This window comes from Epinephelus lanceolatus, chromosome 1 (genome assembly GCF_041903045.1).
Source record: "Epinephelus lanceolatus isolate andai-2023 chromosome 1, ASM4190304v1, whole genome shotgun sequence".
Classification (NCBI taxonomy): domain Eukaryota; kingdom Metazoa; phylum Chordata; class Actinopteri; order Perciformes; family Serranidae; genus Epinephelus; species Epinephelus lanceolatus.
The window spans coordinates 14,681,694-14,703,090 of record NC_135734.1 but is presented as its reverse complement, the minus strand read 5'-3'; the positions used below and the strand labels follow the sequence as shown (position 1 = coordinate 14,703,090).

Sequence of the window (21,397 nt, the reverse complement as noted above, 5' to 3'; positions counted from 1 at the left end):
GTGAGCTGCTTTTTAGGCCAATAAAATGTTTCGGGCATGAGTGACTTAACATTATGAGCTGCCCAGGGGCCGTGAGTGGCTTGAGGAAACAGACAACTGGATGTCTGACACCATTCAAACGGAAATATTTGATTTTTTGGCACAGGAAGTGTTTCACCAGAAAGTGTTTCAGACTGGGGTGCACAAGGATGCCCTGGGGGACCAGGGGGATAGTGCTCCTTTACGGTTGGCCTTGGTGCCTCCCACCCTTGGTGTGACTGGAAAGGCAACGTTTGTCTGTGTTGGTCCTGTTCATTCCTGAGGGGGACACCCCTACTGCAATCTTGACCCCATAAACATGGGAAACTCCCAAAGTCTGATTCCTTTATCCACAACTTTGGGGATGCAAATGGCTAAATTGCGGGATTTCCAAACATGCCGACGCTTGGTAGGCAGTGTATTTTCCGCCTGGGCCATCGCTGTTGTCGTGAAGGCCTGCTAACTGCATCTGGCTCAGGGACCCCTTTTCTGGGGGCGGTAGTAGCTCGTTCCTTGGGGACTTGGCCAGGGGACTGGATGGCAGGCCGTCCTAGTCCCATTGTAGACCAGGTGTGTGGTGTGAAATGGCAGCTAGGAAAGCACTCCTGGGAACTGCCGTGGTGCCCTTGAGACAGACACTGAACCTACAGGGGTTGTACCTATACAGGGGGACCAAAGAGCATGGCCAAACGTCTGGCAAAGCAGTGTATGGAGGCAATGCTCTGTCATGGTTTGCCTTGGGGCCTCCTGCCCTTTGTGTGACTGGAGAGGCACCACACCCGACACATTGTTGTTTGTTGGTCTCAAACACCTGCTCTCCAAAGTCTGGGGTTTGTTGGATCAATCCACCTCCCCCTCTGGCTAACATTAGTGTTGGTGGAAAGCCTTTTGCATCTTACTCAGATGCTAAACAGTGCCCCAAGTGTTGATATAGTGATGTCATGGGCGCTGAAGCTCTAGGAGTGAGACCCGGCTGCTACCAAAACCCATCGTAGCAGATATTGTATGTTTCACAAGCATTAATGCTCTGTCAGCCACTGACAGCCTACAAGCTGAAACAAACATTAACATTAAAAAAAATCATCTGAGTCTGGGTCTGACTGAGGCTACAACATGTATGGGTAAATCTATCTGATTTTATCTCTAATGCTAATGCTAGCCATATTGATACACACTGCTCTTTCACTGGTCAACCTAGTGTAAGCAGTGCTGCAGAAAGAAGAAAGTGAAACCAGCAGCAGTGGTGGTGGGTGGGAGAGAGGCCAGACCAAGCATTTGTAATAGAGTGGCCCAGGAATGACATTTTTCTGTAGGAGGGTACAGAAGTTAGCATCACACTGGTTCCCTTGTTAAAAAGCAGATGGGATTTTTCCATTGAATTTTGAATTATTGCAGAAAATAAGCTCTGTGGCAAACAAACGTTTATGATACTGACACGTTTTGTTCAGCAAGATAATCTTCATAAATGAACACCACTTTGATGGTAACCGAAGCCTAAATGCAATCACCAGAGGTAAAAGGCTAAGGTTCGACTTCAAATTAACTAATGTTACACGACGTTCTCATGACTTATAATGTCACCTCCATAACAAGACTGTAAAGCTGGTTGGTCACAGATCAGCATGATGATGTTCTGTAGTCTCATTTAGCAACTTGTTGGCAACTGCCTTTTTTGAGACAGAAGTTCACAAGTGGGGTATATACTGACGTATCTTATGTTGCAGAACATAATGTGAAACTCAACTGCTAAGCTAGCTAACGGCTAGCGAGCTAAGTCTACACTAGTTAAAAGTTGCTGAAGTAGCTAGTAAGATGCTAGCAGGCTAAACCGTCCACACAGTTATTCCGGCACTGCGCTTTTTAAAAAAAAATGTTTGCAGTCTTTCACAGTACCTGAACAAAAGCCCCACACTCTGCATGCTCCTGTGCTTACAGTCAGTTCTTGTTGACACACTGTTCAGTACTTTTTCTTCCTGCTCTCCTCCATGCTCCCGCCTCTCCAGGGTTGCCAGGTCTGGGTCTGACCCTTTTCTTCTTCTCGGCCTCATGATAGGTTCACAGCTTTATCAAGCAAATAAACAACCATTCAACTTGAACTCGAAATACCTAAGTACTAAACTTAATTTTACAAATTTCTTAAACCCTCACAAAGTAAAACAATACCTTTTGAAAACAAAATGTATATCTTCCTTAGGGCTCTTCAAATTTTAAAAGAAACATTCTTCTAAATGCATATAAATCAGACAATAATATAATAGTACTGCACAATACAAACATAAGTAGGCCTACATAAATAAAAATACATACAAAAATAAAGATAAACTGGGGTCTAAGTATACAACAATGCATATTCAGTCAAAGGAATCAGGGAAGAAAGTTGCATAATCTTCCAAAATATATGGATATGTTGATTTTAGTATCAGTTATCGGCCAAATGAGTTTCTTATAGATCAGCATATCAGATATCAGCAAAAAATCCAATATAGTGCATCTCTAATATTTACCTATAGACCGACTTGCAAAACCACTTAGTTGAATGTGGGCGTGTAGACGATGGGATATGAGGCTGATCCACATGCAGACAATTCCAAGATGATTTGGAATTTATAAATTGTGTACTGGCAGGTGCATGGTTTTATAAATCAGAATTTTTTTGGCGCACATACTTTTCCTCATTTGTATATATACGCAAACATTTAGTGTAGATTCTCCACAGTTTTATAAATGATATATTTGTGTCCCTGATGTTCCTAGATGCCACAAGGCTAAAAGAAAAAATATAATTTAGGTGAAAAATTGTGAGAAAAAAAAAAAGTCTGTCATTGGCTGTTCAAAGGGCTACAGTTACCTCAGTATTTGTCAGAAAGATTCACAATTAGGCTTAAGTGAAAGCCAACAAGACCCCCTTTAAAATGACACCAAACTCAATATTATAAAACACTGAAAAATGTCCTGACCATGAGCCTAAACCAGGCTATGCACCAGCATCTAAAATCCAATTTACTTTAGGGGGTGGTTCACTTCGAGAGCTGGTTACTTTGACACAGCTGCCACTCAGGAATGTCTATCATACCAAAATATCATCTACAGACATGGACCTTTTCATAAATCATTACTAAGTTTTGCCCCCTTGAGTGGTACCCACAAATGAAACTTTGGGCTCTGGCCCATGGACTATGAGGCCACAGGTGTGAGTGGGCAGTGGTAGCTTTTTCTTCGCTGTAATGACAGCAGTTCTCCTGTAGGGGGCAGCAGCCGCTTTGATGCGACCAGACAAAACCTGGCAGGACGGCGCAGAGGAAGACAGTCCACTGTGTTGTTTCTACATCCACGGTCCATTCACAATAATACGAGTCAACGAAAGGTTTCAGCAAAGTAAGTTGACGTTAATGTCCAAACCTTAGGGAAGCTGTCACAACGTAGCGTCATTGCTACGTTTATATCTGACAAACCGGCCCTGGTTAAATGCTCGTGTCAAAATGTTGAGTGACAATACATCTGCCACTGATGAGCTCGCGTGTGGAGACCAGATGAAGGCACTGCCTTTGTGTGAGTCAGAGGAGCAGACTTTGAAACCAGCACCGGAGGTCAACACGACCCCCTCCTCCAGGTTTCTGCAGGTTGAACTGGAGCTGAATGCCCACCTCCGTCGGCTCACCTTCAGCGAGCCTGTCCAGTACATCTACAACCCGCTGGAGTACGCCTGGGACACCCACCGGTGCTTCGTGGAGAAGTACTGTCAGGGCGGACAGAAGATCCTGTTTTTAGGGATGAACCCAGGACCCTTCGGCATGGCACAGACGGGGGTGAGCACAGCATGTCTAGGCTACATTTAATCTCAGCATGTTGCACAGGAGCACGGAGAATTTAGCAGTAATGCTCGATGACATGAATGCGGAAGCTGCTAACATCAACTGTAACAGCCTTGCTCCTGTTGTTGTTGGTGTGCATTTTCCTCTATGTCTTTGTATTTTATTATAACATTTGTAATATGATTTATTACTACCTTGTAAGGAAATACACCATTAAGGATCAACTACAGTTAAGGGCTTCAAAGGTCCAGTGTGTAGTATATAGTGGGATATATTGGCAGAAATGGAATATATTATCATAAGTATGTTTTCGTTAGCGTATAATCACCTAAACATTAAGAATTGTAGTGTTTCCATATCTTAAAATGAGCCGGTTATATCTAGGCTACATAGGGAGCGGGTCCTTCCCAGCCCCTGTGCCTACAGTAGCCCAGATCGGACAAACCAAACACTGGCTCCAGATAAGGCCATTTGTGTTTTGGCATTTGGCCACCATAGTTAGTTTCTCTTCTGCAACAAGCGGCGTCCAAAAAACACTGCTTTATTAATGTTTTTAATGGGTAAATCACAAGAGTCCATTTGTTTTAGAGAGAAAGAGACCTCTTAACTTATCAGAGAAAAAAAGCTGAGTACTGATTTGTAACATGAAGCTGCTTTATGCAGTGTTTTTATCCATTTTAATCACCTGGTCCATTCATTTTGGTTAAGAAGAGACATATGTGGATAATTTGCTCCCAGTAAAAATCTCCTAAACAATAAACACTGAAGGAATCTTAACCAGGGGCCTGTTGTTCGAAACCTAGATAAGGGATTAAGCCGGGATATGTTGGTTATCCTGGCTTAATTTAGCGTTGATTTGGTTGTTCGAAAGCAGAGGCACATATGTTGCCATGGATATTTATTCTGTGCACTTAACCTGGTCCCAACCAGGCTAACAACCAGGCTTAGTTTAGCCTGGTGCCTTATCTGTCCAGTCAGCTGTCACTGCGATCGGAAATCAATGTGTTTTACTGTCATTTCATGTTCTTATGTACGTATTTGCCTCATTTTTGAACAAAATACATTAAGCCTACAATAATAAAAAAAAAAACATTGAACATTTAAAACATTATTTTTGTCATAGCCCAAACATACTTTGACGTGCACATATCTTTACCAATAAAAGGATTAATTGTTGGAATAAACATACAAGTAGGTGTATTTGGCATTAACACAATTAGTATAGTGGTTAATAGGTTTCATAACTGTATGACCTTCCCAAATTATATTCCCAGTTAACTGGATCAATAACTCCAGTGTACTTTACATCAATGAATGAAAACATGAAGATGAAACCACAATATTCTTTGACCTCATTTTATTTAAATGAAAAATACTGTAATCAGTCACTGTCTGCTTTGAGCTGTGGAGAGAAAGAGAGAAATAATATTGATTAATACATTGCATTACAGTCATGCTTACAATGTGCATTAAAATTACTTACTTCTTTCTGTAGTTTCTTAATTTCCAAGTCCAGTTTCCTTAAGGTCTTTCTTTTGTCTGTCAAGCTCCATGTCCTGCCAATGCTCTCTGCTCCCTCAGATGACTTGCTTTTATCTTAAGCAATTTATACTTTTTATAAAAACAAAACATGAATACAATCCTGATATAAGCAGCTATTTAATGAAACTGCAGAAAGCAGCTATTTTCAACAACCCTGCTATGAGCAGCTGTTTAATAAGAACTGCAAAAAGGCAGCTATTTTAACTAAAAACGTGCTAAAAACAAGTGACAAATAATGTGATCAGTCACTGTCTGATTGGAGCTGGGGAGAGAAAGAGAGAAATAACATTGATTAATACATTACGTCATGCTTACAATGTGCATCAAAATCACTTCTTTCTCTAGTTTCTTAATTTCTAAGTCCAATTTCCTTAAGGTTTTTCTTTTACTTTGTCAATTTGTCTTACACTGCAAGACAATCCAAAGTTAGACAGTCCACATAACACCAATGGTTGATTAATGAATGAATGAATAAAATGATTGATTCCATGTACAGTATACTGGAATAATGTACTGGAATAATGTGCTGCATCAGTGAATCTGTGATCGATCTCGGGGTCTATTTAAGAAAACTGTGGACGCGCACTCACCTGAATAAGTTACACCTGGCTTGACAAAGCCGCGCCTCCTCAGCCTGGCTTGGTGTTCGAACAACCAATTAAGCCAGGATGGATTTAGGGGAATTTGTCCAGCCTCACTTTTCCACTTATCCTGGATTGGTTAATTCTACTTTCGAACAACAGGCCCCAGGAGTTCAGGGTGGTTGCTCATTGCAATACTCAGTCCTCACATAGATGCCATTTAATGGACCTTTTTCACAGCAGACAATTGGACTTGTCATAATAGGAAAAGCACAGGTAAAACCGATAACACAAATGATGGAGTTCCATTAGGTGTGCCAGTAAGCTATTTCAGTGAGCCAACATGTACAATACCTGGACCTGCCCTACATGGAATGCAGCTATAGTTAATGTAATACACCTGTGCTTTTTCCCCTATGACAAGTCAAAATGTCTGCTCTGTAAAAGGTTTATCCAACACACTGTTCCTGTAGGGTGGTTTGGTCCTGCATTATTATCTGTTTCCACTTGTCCTGTGGAGGAGTTGTGCATTAAATATATGTCATGTTCCCACAGGAATTTGCATGCTTTATCACTTGGTGACCTTATTTGAGCTATATTTTCCCAGTTTTCTTTATGCTAGTGTGCTGGTTACCTATAACGCAAAATTCCGACTTGTTTAAATCAATGTAATTTATATCAGTAACTCTATGTTGTGTCAATGATGTGCTCAAAAAAGCAGAAATAATATAGTTTTCTTGGCACAGGTCCCCTTTGGTGAAATCAAGTCAGTTGTTGACTGGCTGAGGATCACAGGGGACGTTGGCCATCCTGAAGTTGAGCATCCAAAGCGACGGATCACAGGACTTGCCTGCACACAGAGTGAAGTGAGTGGCGCACGTTTCTGGGGCTTCTTCAGGAAGCTGTGTGGTGACCCAGCTCTGTTTTTCCAGCACTGCTTTGTGCACAATCTGTGCCCGCTCATGTTCATGGCTGCCAGTGGGAAGAATTTAACGCCCCCTGAGCTGCCGGCAGGTGAGCGGGAGGCCCTCCTGGCCCTGTGTGACATTGCACTGTGCCAGGCTGTGGAGGCACTGGGAGTCTCCATGGTGATCGGGGTTGGGAAGGTGGCAGAGCAGCGAGCGCGGCGAGCTCTGTCAGCAGCAGATGTCAAGGTACGAGTGGAGGGCATCATGCATCCGTCGCCCAGGAACCCACTAGCCAATAAGGGCTGGGAGGACGTAGCCAGAGCCAAGCTGGCAGAACTTGGTGTCTTGACACTGCTGAACAAAGTGTGAGCTAATCAACCTTCTCTGACATGTGCCTTATCAATAGCAGCATGGAATTGGCTTACTCGGACAATTGATCAGTGGTTCAATGTACTCCTGATGTACAGGCTCATATTTCTCCGCATAGCTCAGCCTGTGTATCTGAGCAGCTCCAAGGAGAGCTTGTAATACACTAATACTGCTACTGTACACGCATCTATCCAACAACTGCATGTTTTCTTCTTCTGTAAAAATCTGTCTGTTCATTTTGAAATGGCTTTTCTTTACTGATCAGTGTTCATACTGAACACATCTCTATGAGAACTATTCATTGTAAAAAAAAATAATAATAATAACACTAACGCTATATAAGGTGCTCTGGGTATATTTTTAATTTTCTTGTCAAAGAGTAAGTTGGGGTGTTGGTGACAATTTACTTGTAGGGTTATTGCATTAATTAAACTTCTGAAGACTTTAGTTTGAGCTGATGAAAATGTTAGCTAATGTGTTAGCTCATGATGATGCATACTGGGACACACAGTGACTGCTAAACATGACAATGAAAAATTGATTTCACCTCTTAGACATTTTAATTTACCTTAAAGGGTATTCCTTCGTACATTATATTAAGACGATTTTTAAACCATGGAGGTACAGTCCTCAGTAAGAAAAAAGTACACACTTTACTGTTCCACGTGACATTACAGAGTTCTGTAATATCCTGATATGACAAAACCGTTTCGCAAATATACAGTTGTAAGTATTGTCCATACTGCACCACTGTACAAGACAATTATGTAGTATTCTTTTTTTTTTTTTTAATTTTGTCATTTATTTTGATAATGTATTTTATTTGTTTATAAACTGATTTTATCTGTGATTTGACCTTATCTAGGATCAGCACTCACTGTTCAAATAAATGAAGAATAATGAAATATGAAATAAATTTCTCCTTCTAGTGCATCAAAGATGAATGCTTTCTGACACCTAAGGCTGATTTTTAGCATGTTCACATAAGATTTAAGGTGGTGGGACGTAATGTTGGACAAGTGGAAATTTGTTGTTCCTGTCGGCAGAGCTAGAAACAGGTGAAGCAAACATTTTGACATGTCAGTGTAAAAAAGCAATATAGTAACTAATGTCTAAATTCAGTTTAGCATGCTGGCTCACTGTCACTGTTATCAGTAACATATTTTTCCCACTATGGCAAGTCAAAATGGTTGCTGTGAAGAAGCTAAGACTAATTAAGCGGAGACCTTCGAAAGTTGCATCCAACAGCAGCTATTGATTGCCCACAACTGCAAGCAAGAACTTAACTCACATTTTCCACCAGGGCCACATGGAGAGCAGAGTTTTCCCTTGCTTTTAGAGAGCCAGAGGGGCTGAAGTGTCATGCAATAAAGTTAGCGAACAGAACATGTGAGAGCAAGTGATTTATTCTTGAAAATCATTTAAAGGAAAACTTTACCAGTCAAAACACGGTGAGCTTGATCTGTGTAAGGGAGTGTATCGTGTCCGCCGCTTGACATCAGACCAACTTATTGCAGTATTAAGCACCCAACAGACCTGCATTCATCTACCTTACAGTTTTAATACAATAATGTAAATATCTACACTAATTTCCAAACTGTCTGCCATAACAATCTTCAGTGTTCTGGGCTTAATTTGGGATTCACTTTTAATTTTGTGAGTAGAACAAATGCACCGAAAACACCACTCAGTGCTGAAACTACACTGCCATCAAGTGGCCACAAGTGGAACCACAATGCTTTTGCAGTCATACTGATTGAGAGTAAGGGTTAAATTAGCAGGACATTAAATGCGTAATCCAAATCACTGGAACATGGAAATGACTGATGAGTTTTACACTGTGGTGTAAGTGTATCTTTGCTTTGATATTTTCAAACTTTGCAGGAAAATGCAGGAAATAACCCAAAACCTAACCCCATAAATAAATGACACATTCAAGAGCTTGTATCGTATCTTGGAAGTCTTTTGTCAGACTGGGAACTCTGCTGTTTTTATGCCTTTCACTGATTCCAGGACAGTTGGATTAGTGACTTTAGCACAGTGCCCCCCTTTCCTCACCCCCCCTCCACTGCCACTACTAAGAATTGCAATGAGCAATAACTACCAGCAGCAGATCCTGTATCCTACAACTATAGCCTATAATGGGAGTTGAAGTCCACAGCACAGCTTTGCCTCGTCACGAGCTGTGTACTCATGAACTGCATCTCCCAAGAGTCACCCAGCATCACTAAATTTACTTGTGGGCTCCACATGGTGCAGGAGATGTTGTGAAACTCTTGCACCTGACAGGGTTGCTCATCATTATCTACAGATCCACAGCTCTAACCTTCATGAGGTAGCAGAAAAGGCATCACATTGATTCTCAGCAGAATAAGGTAAGAGAACTCCATAAAGTTCTTTAAATTTAAAATCCAAGCATACAATTATTTAATGTTCTTAGAATAAATAATTAAAGCAGACAGACCTGCATTTAATAAGACTAATAACTAAAGGCAAAAGACATCTGTTTACTAGAAAATAAGAACAAAGAAGGGAAGAATGTGTTTTTTATTTTATTTTATACACATTTCAGAGCACTTTTTACTTGATTGACTACTTGTCCACTTAATTACAAATTGAGCTTAGGTTGGTGGTTTTTAAGAATGAGATATAAGACATGAAAAGCAATAGTTTGTATGATCAAAAACAAATTCTATAAAGTGTTTCAATAAGATTTTGATATAATTTACAATGTAAGTTAAAAGGTGTTCATTTTTATGGTTTTAATAATTTTTAAAAAATTGCATACTCATGAAAACAACGCAACAGTGCTCAGAACTACAAACAGTCCTCCCAGTATCTCTATTTTTTTGCAGATTATATGGTATAACGTCTCGGTATATGAGCTTGTTGTTTATAAACATATTGCAGAGCCATAGGCGGCCGGTGTTATGACCATGCTGCATTCCTGAACTGACTCTGCTATCACCTTTCATCAGCTGTTCTCCTCCAGACTGAAACTGGAGCACATTTCACCGGATCCATGTATGTTTTCTTCCTAAACAGCCCAGCTTCCTATTACCATGGATAAACAGTCCACGGTGGAGTTTCGAAATGTGGGGCAACTGTACTTCCCCCAAACCAGAGTGGAGTGCCACTACAGTCTGACCTCTGACCATCAGTGGAGCAGCAGTGACTGGATAGGGATTTTTGAGGTAGATACATTTATTTTAGCACCATTTGTCCACATTGACACAGAACGTTTTTATCAAAATAAGTTGTGTGTCGTGGGGTAGTGATGGTGATGCACATTTTTATGTTTTGTGGTTTTAACTGTGTTTATCATGCCACAGATGGGCTGTTCTTCAGTGACACAGTATTACACATATACATGGGCTCTTGTTCCTGAAGGGTACACTGAGGGTACCAATGTCAACTGCTGTGTACTTTTCCAGGGTAAGAAGTCATCCAAATGTATGAAATAAATATGGCGCCATTGATATTATAATTGATTTTTACAATGTTCTTACTTTTAGAGCTAACTAAATCATTTGCCCGACAGAGCACTCCTGGTTTTACTGCTCTATTGGGTTGAAAGTCCGTTGCACCTCTGATTACACCAGGTATCACTAATGGTTGGGTGTGATCACTTGTATAGGGCCCTTCTAGTCTTCTGACCACTCAAAGCACTTTTACATTAGACACATTTTCCTATTCACACACCTTGATACTGTACAAGAGGCCACCTGCTACCCACTTAAACATTTATACACAATCACAGTTTGGGAATAAGTTTCTTGCCCAAAGATACATCGACATGTAGATTGGACTAGTGCTAGTGAAATCACTCTCCAGTGATTTAACTAGCTTAACCAGTTAAAAAATAAGACTTTTCAGCTTCGATTGAAGGTATAATATGCAGGAATTCTCTTCCTGTTGGTAAACACACTCCCCTCTAAAAGTGAAAGCAAGTTCCAGATTCACTCTCGTTGGGCATTTACCCTCACCAGATTTGTTATTTCGATGCTGTGCCCATGATTTTCGTAGCTTGCTCTTGGATGCTTGCTGCTGACTCTCTGGCACCTGCTCATTACTTTTTTATAAAGACAAACATAGCAAAATAAGAAGAAAATACAGGTGGAGGGCAGCATCTCTGCAAATAAACGCACCACCATAAGTGATGGTTGAGAGGAATTACTTTTTAATAAGTCCTTGTTTTTAAGGAAAATCCTGCATATTGTAACTCTTGTGTCTTGAAACAAAAATGTTGAATATATCAAGCGCACCACTGTCAATGCTACTGCTAATTTACTGTACATCTAATTTATTTTACATATCTGCTTGATACAGCATTCTACCTGCCCCGCCCCAGTGCTGTGGAGTATCAGTTCGTATATGTGGATAAGATGGGAAAGGTGTGTGCCCGTAGTCGTCCTTTCACTTTCCGTGCTCCCAAGCCGTTGGAGGAGCTGGAGACTCTGAAAGAGGATCAAGATGGGGAGGATGGAGAGGAGGAGCTGCTCCTGGTCATCCCCAGGGCTCAACTGCTTCAGGTGGGAATTAAAATCAGTTTAGTTGAACTACTAACATGACAATTTATCCATTCAATTGTTTAAATATCTCTGTCCTCTCTCCCCATGCTGTGAGCAGAGTCGGCTGGAGGAATGCCTAAAAAAACAGGTGGATATACAGCAGGCTCTGGATGTGGCAAAAAAGGAGGTAGTGAATGAGAAAGAGAACAGCAGAAAAGCAAGGATGGAGTGGGAGCGTGAAAGAGAAGCAATGAAGGAGGAGATCTCAGAGCTTAGAGACAACTTAAGAAACAGCTGTGAGATGTTGACGAGGATGGAGGGAAAACACAAGGTACAGACAATTCATGCCAACACACTTCTTGGTGTTGCCATCTCATTTTTACCTCCAAAAAGCTCTGAATTTCATAAATAACTAATGAAAGGTATAACCATGTTTTATTTTCTCCACAACATTGAAAGAATGTGAAATACAGTCAGGAAAATCTGACATCCGAACTGAGTAAACTCATGGCTGAAAAGGCTGAATGTCAGCAGAGAAACAAAGAGCTGGAGGAGGATCTCAAGGCCCTTAAAGAAAGGGAGAAAGAGGAAAACGGGGACCTGGAAAGGCAAGTGTTCGGGACATAATTATGTTAGCTTAAACATGTGTCTTAATAAATGTATTTCCTTGGGCCTGAAACTAACTTTTTGTCCCACAGGCTGAAGGAGAGAGTGAAGAAAATGTCCACTCAAATGAAACACGATGAGGAAAAGAGAAAATGTCTGCAGGTAATCTTCTTCTCTTGTAAAACACAGACGGCTTGATGAGAGGGGGGCGGGGGGCGAGGACAGGCAGCCCTGTAATATAAGAAAGACTCCAACCCACCAATTTACTGGAACCAGGCCAGATTTAAGTGGTTCAGTGTCATCTTGCCAGCAGTGGGATGAAAAACACCATTAGTGTATTAACTCAGGAGTGGAACTTGAGATTTTGCTTTCCTTTACCTTCTTGGATATGTGTTTTTATATACATATATATATATATATATGTGTGTGTGTGTGTGTAGCATATATTGTGATAAATCATTTCTCTCCCTTACTTCAGTTGTTTGCCATTTCTGCCCATCTTACATCTCTGTGCAGGAGGAGAACGAGGCTGCTCTGGCGCAAGCACAAGGGCTGCAGGAGCGTCTGGAGGCTTGTGAGCATGAAGCTGAAGGCCTGCGTAGGGAACTGAGAGAGCTGGGCACCCGTCAGGGCCATACCAACACTGAGCTGCATCAAGCTCGACTACAAGTAGCCCAGCTCACCCTGCAACTGTCTGAGGAGAACCTGGTCCTCAGGGAGGAGCGTGCCAACTGGGCTCTGGAAAGAGAGGCTTGCAAACACGCAGCAGAAGTGAGGATACAGCAAAACCCATACACACCTGTATGTCAACATGAATCTGTTGTTAAACTTGCTTTCTTTTAAAATGCAGACGGATAAAAAGAAAATGCAAGAACTGAGCTGCGAGGTGGAGCGGAGGCAGGAGTGGCTCCAGGAGGAGAGGATGGAGAGGGAGAAACTGGAATTAGAGCTTGGACAAGAGAGAGATTGCAGTCGAGTAAGTAAATCAAAGAACATCCCAGTCACCATTATTCAACACACAAACACATTCAGCTCTAAATATAGCCGCTCATGTGCCACAAATCTGCATCATCAGTTGCTCAGATTACATTTTTGGAAACTGGAGAGCGATGCCAGAGTTCGGCGCAGTTCTTTTATTACTCACATACAGGCACAAATAGAAAAGCTTCCATAATCAGCGAGTAAACATTTCTTCTCACTGTCATGTGAAGAGAGGACAAGCCAGGTCAGAGCTGTGGGTGTTCAGAGCATCTGAGTATCACACTGCTGCCCCCTGTAGGTGCTGCTGAGTGACACTAAGCGAGAGCTACAGGAGCTGAAGGCCAGTTTGAGGAAAGCCCAGACAGAGAGAGAGGAGCAGCAGGTGGAGAAACAGGCAAGGACTCCACACCAGACCACATATCCAGCTTATATTACTTTATCAGATAGATCTAAATAAGATGGGCCTTTTAATGGCCTGGGGTTTTTTGAAGAGAGGATGGCAGAAAAAATATCCGCACATCAACTCAACTGAGCTGGACAGCCACCAAAAAAGATTCACAGGCTGAGATCGATGCCAAAAAATGTCAATTTATTCAAAACAGCTGTGCCAAAAAGAAGAGAGATCAAGGCGCAAAAAATAATGAGAAAAAGTGAGAAAAACAGCAACAAATGTTTCAGTCCTTGACTATCATCAGTGCTAGATGAGATTGAAGATGTTTTTTTGTTTTTTTTAAATACAAACAACAGTTTTGTTCATGCTTTTGTTCCATTCAAGCACCCAGTGCAATTTAATTTAATTTTCATAAGTTTCCATTTTCCAGGCTCATATCAGTGGTGAGAAATTAACTGAGTACATTTACTCAAGTGCTGTACTTGAGGACAATGTTAAGGTATTTGTGCTTAAAGGTCTAGAGTGTAGGATTTAGTGGCCTCTAGTGGTGATATTGCCAAACTGAAACTTCGCTCATGTGCCAAGAGTGTAGGAGAACTACAGTGGCTGTCACAAAAATGCAAATGGCCCTGTATAAAGCCAGGGTTTGGTTTGTCCATCCTGGGCTACTATAGATCAGCATGGCAAACTCTGTAGGAGAGGAAAATAAAATTAACAAATTAATTATAATGTATTATTGTAGGTTGAGATAAGGTTTTAAACCTGCAACATAAAGTGATCTACACATTAATGTGTCAATAATTATAATCCAATAATATAATGTACATTATTCTGAAATGGACCATTCTACATGATGAATACTTTTGCTTGTTAAAATATATTTTGATGTAAATACTTTTGATTTTTATGTTTAACGGAGCATTTCTACGTTTTGTATCATTATTTTACTTTTTTCTTTTTTAAAATTATAGTATGTCTGTCACTGATGTTTACAGTTAACATGTAGCACTGTTAAAACAATGGTGTCAATAATGATATTTTAAATAAAAGTAGGAAACTGTTCCATAAACTCACCAAAAAATGAGAGGATACCACTTTTATAGCTGTTTACGTTGAAAATGTCTATAAACTGCCTTAATCCATTCACGTTCTTATTCCTCATCTTCTTCTTCTTCCCCTTCATCTCTTCCACAAATCTGTGGGTTTGAAATTGGACACTCACAGGACCTGCTGAACTTCATCCGTCAGTTAGAGCAGAGGTTGGGGATTGTGCCAGAAAGTACATCAAATGGGGAAATTCCAACATGCGTCTGTGAGTAATGAAGTCTGTTTATACACAGCTCTACTATTTCACTGCTCTGTAATAAGTACCAAAGTGAAGACTCGTCTCTAATTTTAAACAGTTTCTGGCACTTCCTCTGAGGATGACAAGGAAGCTTCCCCACCTTCACCCAGATCGATCCGCTCACCTCTTTTCTTGTCCGCTCACCTGGAACGGCCCAACAGAGCTGAGACCATTGCTGCTGAGACACACAGCCAAAGCAAAGAAGACACACCAACCTCTGACACACAGGTGTGCCATCCTATTCACACATAAACTAAACAAAGTTTAACACCACCTGCATCAGAGCTAACAGACCTGAGTAGGTCAATATTTGACTAGTTTCCCTCGTCCTGGGAGTATTTGCTCCAGGACAATTGTTGAACACTAAGGTTTAATGTTGACTGGTACAAGTCATGACAATGTATTTATTCTTACTGGGTCAGGATTAAAAGAGGAAACATGGAACAAAGACTTGCAATCTGGAACACCAAAGTTGATAGACAGTTTAAAGGTGGTCAAACAAAAAAAATTTCAGCATACGGATAACTTCTTAAAGGAATATTTCATCCTCCAAATGACGATCTGTGTATTAATTGTTCACCCGGTGTTACATTTAATTCAAAAACCTTTGTTCTTCTCACATGCCTCCGCTAAACAAAAAATCCAAAAACTGTTGATGAATTGAAATCATAAGGTATTTTCGAACTTTTTCATGGCTCTAACAGCCTCGTTATAAGAACCCCCTTTTTTTGTTGTTTCCACAACACAAAAACTAGGAATGATCATGGTTCATAGAATGCCGTTTTAAGGTAAAGTTTAGCTCCTATTTCAGAGTAGGTACTCTCCATAAATTGTAAAAATAATGGAAATAGCTACTATAACGTCACCCATTGTTTTGTGGACTCCTGTTTTGAAGCCTAGAGTTCTGCATTTTGGCCATCGCCATCTTGGATTTTTGGAGCCAGAAGTGACCATGCTTAGGTGAGAGGGTGGAGCTGTGGAGGAGTGAGGGGTGGATCTGACTGAGAAGCCGAGGACACTATCCGCAGACAGCCACAGTCACTTAAAGTGGCCCGACAAGAATATTTTGACTGTTGTTTGTTTTACAATATCCAGGACCAGCGTACTGAAGGTCAAAGATTAGGGTTATATATTATAGATTAGGGTTACAGACTAGTTAATGTTGCTGCCTTGGAACCAACAGTCTTGTTGCATAATGGAAAAAAAGTACATGTTAATGCTTTCACTCAAATGACATCAGTTATATTTGAAGATATACATCTAAGAAATATATTAAGATATTTAAATGCTAATGAAAATAAATGAGACATTACATTAAAAAAACAAACACTGATCCACGTTACTGGTTCTCACTCAAATGTTTTGGGTGTGTATATTATTGAACGACAGATAAATCTGCAGTTGACATCCATCTGTGCTTCTGTGTGTTCACTCAGGATGTGTGGAGGCAGCACTGTGAGCCCCGAGCCTGTGAAGGGAAGCAACTGATCCTACCAGAACTCACCGACCCTATCCTGAGGTGACATTTTTGGCTTTCGACCAGCCACACAATACACACCCTTTTTCCCTCCTCCATGACCGGAATCACCTTGCCTAAAATATTATGTGGTGACTTCATTCGCACTCTCCTCCCTGGCAGACTGGTTGCTGTTTTAGAAATGCTGTCGTTCCACTTATCATGCACTTTCTTTTCTTGTAGGAAGAGTCACAGGGCGCATCAGAGAGTAAAAATAAAGATGTAAATAATATGATAATAACAGCACTAAAAATAGCAGCAGTGATTAAATAAGTTCATGTTACGCAAGCAGTAGATCAGCAGCAGTAGAGACATGGGATTTCTTTTTTTTTTACTGACTGTTGTCATTCTTTTTCCTCTCTGCAGTGACTGGGCTGACTGCCCCATGTGGTAACACAAAGAAACGTGGATGGCAAGTCGCTTGTTTACCACTGTGGTGCAACTTCATGCGGATCATTAGAAAACCTTCGGGATTATTCTGTTGTTGTTTTCTAGTTGATCACGTAGGAAATGGTCTTTACAAAGGTCATATTTATGGTGCAGAGCTTTTAGTGTGCGAGTGTCCATATTTAAGGAAAACACTGCACAATTTGTGAGTCTTAAGTGTCCAGACTTTGGTTTATTAGTGTGGCTAATGGTTTTATTACTACTAAAGGATAAACAAAACTCTTCTTTAGACTTTCATGAGCAGGTATTAATTGTCTTAAAAATATTTCAGTTTAATTTAGGCTCCATTTACAATCCATAGATTTTCTAACTTTTGATTAAAAGGGAAAGTGTTGTTGGTGCCATGATGAATGCAATACATCTTGTTTCAGTAGAATATCAGCCCATAACCTCTGCATGTGAGTGTGAATCCTGAAACCGTGTCAAAAGTGTGGGTGTGTGTTACAGACAAGTTTGAAATGTTCTGTTGCAGCTTGTCGAGCACAGCATCATGTTGGACGAACATGAAAGTTAATTTATGACATTTCTGTTTGTTGATCCGAGCTTCTGTCAGAGAGACGCTGCTCTTTAATAAACTATGATGATAAATACATGTTGATGGCAGTTTGTGTTTTGTAAGTTTCCATCCCGAGACTTTCTGTGTATAAAGTGATGGCAAAGAAAAGGACAACTGGATGCTGAAACGTCTGAGAACAAAAAGCGCCTTTATCAAAATACAAGAAAGACAACAAGTAACAAATGAGCAAACAACAAGCAACAAATAAGCAAATATCAAAATGTAAAAACAAGAGTCAGTCCAGTCTTTGTTCTTCCTTGTGTGTGTGTGTGTGTGTGTGTGTGTGTGTGTGTGTGTGTGTGTGTATCAGAGCTATTTCTGTAAAAGTCCAATTGAAATAAAAAGCATGAGGTGTCTGAATCCCTGAACATGAAGACAAGTTATTTGCACACTATAAAGATTGTGTTTATAAAAAGTAAGACATCAGTTAAAAAAACAACAACAAAATGTAACAGAGATGGTTCCAGCGTCAAAGTCATTAAAATCATGAAATTTCATCTACCACACATTACTAAGTGAATATATTTCATGTCAATGACCTCAATAGAACTTTTATTAATGAACATTATTTTTCTTTTGCTTTTGTCCACATTATGTAATATCTTTGGTCTTTTTGGATTTTTCAAACTCACATGCATACATACAGAGCTGAGGCCTTTGTGACCTCGTCCACGGCTTACTTATTGCACCAGCTCAAATTCAAGAAAAGAAACAAGTCTACGAGATAAAGAAGAAGGAAAAAAAAACAGGAAAACATTTTATTATGAAATATCGTGGTTATGTGATGCAGAAACATATTTAAGTACTAAACTACATAGTATGCAGAGTTGGCTGACGATGTGCAAAATATTGACTGTGTGCGTCTCTGTGTGAGTGTGTGTGTGCGTGTTTGTGTGTGTGACAGATGAAAAACACTGAAGATAACTTTTGATTGTGATGTCACCGCCCTATATCACAACTGACATTCTAAAAAGAAAATACTGTGGCGTCTGTGTTGATTATTTAACACTTAAATCAACCCCTGTGTAGTTCATGGCTTTACATATGGTACCAAGGACATGTCTAACTTATATATATATATATATATATATATATATATATATATATAGATATATATATGGTCACTGCTTCAAAGCTACTGGTGTAGTTGCCACTATCATCATGTGGGATCAGTTTTCCTCTTGTATTCTCTACATCTTCTCTTTCTCTGCTTCATTCAGGGAGTGAATGTCTCCATATATTATCAGAAACATGCAGTCCTTTTTTCGGATATTACACACTACCTCCAACTTTTTATCCCTCATTTAAAAAAAGAAAACTAAATTTAAAAAGTTGCAGCTTTACTGCAATGTCTCATGCCATGAAAGACAACATGCTGATGGAGAATCTTTTCCCTTAAGGAATTCAGTGAGCCTCACACTGTCTTTCATTAAACAGATACTGACAAAAAAGCTGTACAGTCTCAAGTAAAAACAAGTTATAAGTATTTATTTTACAAAATCCATGTATTGCATCACTCATTAGATACAGCACACATGAACACACATCATCTGACACTATCGCCCTGTACTGCAGCAGACAGGTCACCCAATGTAAAGCTTTTGTTTTGTAGTTAATTATGTTGGACGGTTGCAACACTCATGTGATTCTTGGTCAGCTTGCATCGGCAATGTCGCACTGTCCAACAGGGGTCTTTGGGTGAGTGAATTATTTTAAAAACATTTAGTTCTTTGCTACAAAATCTATTTTATGTGCATTTTTATGATACTGATAATTGGACTTCTGGATAAATGTTCACTGTGGATTGTGGCAGTGATGACAGCAACATCATGTCTCTACAACATCACTGTGTACTGGTAAATGCTCTTGGTTACACACTCAAGCACACATGCACACACACACCTGAGGTTTTCTGTGAAGTAAACTGCTTTTATATGGTAACGTCTGTTGGGATGATTCTTCCTCACTCTTGGAAAAATTAAAATATTATGGCTTATATGTACCTGGCCGCTGTAATAAAAGCGTGGTCAACAACTTCAATTTTTAATAATCCCTACTGCCTGGTGTGAGAGGATTCTCTTGTTGAAGAAGGGGGCATTATGTCGGAGCATGCACACCAGCAGATTCTTAAAATACTGTTTTGACAGGTGAGATGTGGCCCTGATAGAATCAACCTGAGATTATGTGATGATGACATTAAATCTACCCTGCAGATTCTTTAGTCGAAGTATTTTTTAAAAATGATTGTGTGTATTTTTGTCGTGAGGTGGAGATATGCTTCTGTTTGTTTTGCATTATTTGTTAGTGTCTTATTTGCATCACAAGCACCAGACCTGAAATCACAGTCTTCCTCTTATCCTTTTTCAGATGTTTCACCCATCAGAGATTTTCATACCACATGCTTGTTGCATTGTGAGTTTGAGTCCCGCTCATGACCTGCTCTCTCTTTGCTATTGCTCTCTTTACTGTCTTTGCTATTGCTTTTTACTGTGTCCATGAAGCAGAAATGCATAAAATTAAAGAGTAGCTTAAAAAAATCACATGTCCAGTCAAATGTGAGCAGGACTGAGTGAAAAAATATACAAAAAAAGCAACACAGAGTCCCACAAACAGGCATAAAGACAGAACAGAAATGTGTACATGCTTAGAAAAACCATACAATAAAAAAATAAGTCGCATATCTCTGAATAGTAATAAAAGGAATTCTGAGAAGACATTTGCGGCAAATGGACACCACATAGAGTTCTGTTGTTGCAATGTATTTTTACCATCAATTTTATACAAAGCATAGCCCTTATAGATAGCGGAAGAGTGCATTTTGTTCTGTCCACCACCTCTCGTTCCTCTTACGGTGGACAAAAACGCTTTTGAAATATCTTTTAGACAGTCTCATTTTGGCACAGTGATTTTTCATGGCGCTCTCCACGACCCACTGACATTTAGTGCTTTTGCTTCTCCCCTTTACTTCCTATGCTGTATTGAACACATTTTCCTTTCAGTCAACATGTACAGTATATGTAAATATGTGCTGTATTCAACACTTGTGTTGTATAAGAGCCTAATTCTGTGAGGTTCCTGCGAGGAGATATTGCTGGGCGAGGGCTCAGTGATCTGGAAGAGGAAGTAGCAGCATCATGTCTCTCTCACTGCGCTTTCCCAGTCACACCTTTCTTTTGCACGCCCGCTGCCGCCTCCCCCCATGGCTCCCCATCACTGTCCGCCCCTCGCTCTTTCTCCTCATCCCAGTAGTCGTCCTCTTCCTCCTCCTCTTCCTCCTCAACGGCTGACTCATCCGCGGGCTTCTCCTCTTGTTTGATGGCTTGAATGGCAGGGGGAGCAGCTGTGGCACTGTCTCCTGAGTCACTGCTGTCTTCGAAGGCCTCGGGGTTCTCCAGCATCTCCCTGATCAGTGGAGGCATGGGGCCTGGGATCTCCGTCTTCAGTGTGATGGCTCTCTCCGCACCTACGGGCACATACACATTTGTTAAATGGATAGTGTATAAGAGGGACCAGAGGAGGCCTTTCACACGTTTCACTTTTGAAAGGAATCACTAATTGAGAGGTTTCTCCACATTTGAGAAAAACAATGCCTCCTAGTGCTCTTACACGCAGAAGATGGTATATTCTCTCTGACAGAACTTTTTCGCATGATACAATTATATCAAATAATCTTAAATTCTCACCAGTCTACTTTTTAAAAAATATTTTATGTTTTATTTTGTAATGACACTCTCGATGTGCTTTATTATTTTCTACAACAAATTTCCTGTGACACTTGTGCCAATTCGGTACCTGAATACTTAGAGGATACCGA

The 21,397-nt window shown here is 40.3% G+C and overlaps 3 protein-coding genes across 5 annotated transcripts in view; 2 read left to right on the top strand and 1 right to left on the bottom strand.

The window, feature by feature from the left end:
- Positions 1–3,308: 3,308 nt before the first annotated feature.
- LOC117256500 (single-strand selective monofunctional uracil DNA glycosylase) lies at positions 3,309–9,128 on the top strand. Its single transcript, XM_033625946.2, has 2 exons — positions 3,309–3,824; positions 6,700–9,128. The coding sequence occupies exons 1-2, from the start codon at positions 3,498–3,500 to the stop codon at positions 7,228–7,230; spliced, it is 858 nt and encodes a 285-aa protein (XP_033481837.1). The 5' UTR covers positions 3,309–3,497; the 3' UTR covers positions 7,231–9,128.
- Positions 9,129–9,468: 340 nt separating this feature from the next.
- Positions 9,469–17,619, top strand: LOC117257004 (calcium-binding and coiled-coil domain-containing protein 1). 2 transcript variants are annotated; one of them, XM_033626795.2, is made up of 14 exons: positions 9,469–9,605; positions 10,276–10,424; positions 10,563–10,665; positions 11,560–11,762; positions 11,860–12,072; positions 12,201–12,349; positions 12,440–12,509; positions 12,864–13,118; positions 13,198–13,323; positions 13,627–13,722; positions 14,944–15,031; positions 15,123–15,292; positions 16,501–16,583; positions 16,947–17,619. In XM_033626795.2, exons 2-14 carry the CDS (start codon positions 10,293–10,295, stop codon positions 16,972–16,974), a joined length of 1,716 nt encoding a protein of 571 aa, XP_033482686.2. In that variant the 5' UTR covers positions 9,469–9,605; positions 10,276–10,292; the 3' UTR covers positions 16,975–17,619. The 2 variants fall into 2 exon arrangements, with proteins under 2 accessions (XP_033482686.2, XP_033482687.2); XM_033626796.2 differs by lacking the exon at positions 13,627–13,722.
- A 1,437-nt stretch (positions 17,620–19,056) lies between these two features.
- Positions 19,057–21,397, bottom strand: part of LOC117257006 (retinoic acid receptor gamma-A-like) — a 42,153-nt gene continuing 39,812 nt past the window's right edge. For both annotated transcript variants that reach the window (XM_033626797.2, XM_033626799.2), the window contains one exon: positions 19,057–21,046. In XM_033626797.2, coding sequence (XP_033482688.1) covers positions 20,727–21,046 — 320 coding nt within the window. In that variant the 3' untranslated portion in view covers positions 19,057–20,726. The remainder of the gene's footprint in view (positions 21,047–21,397) is intronic.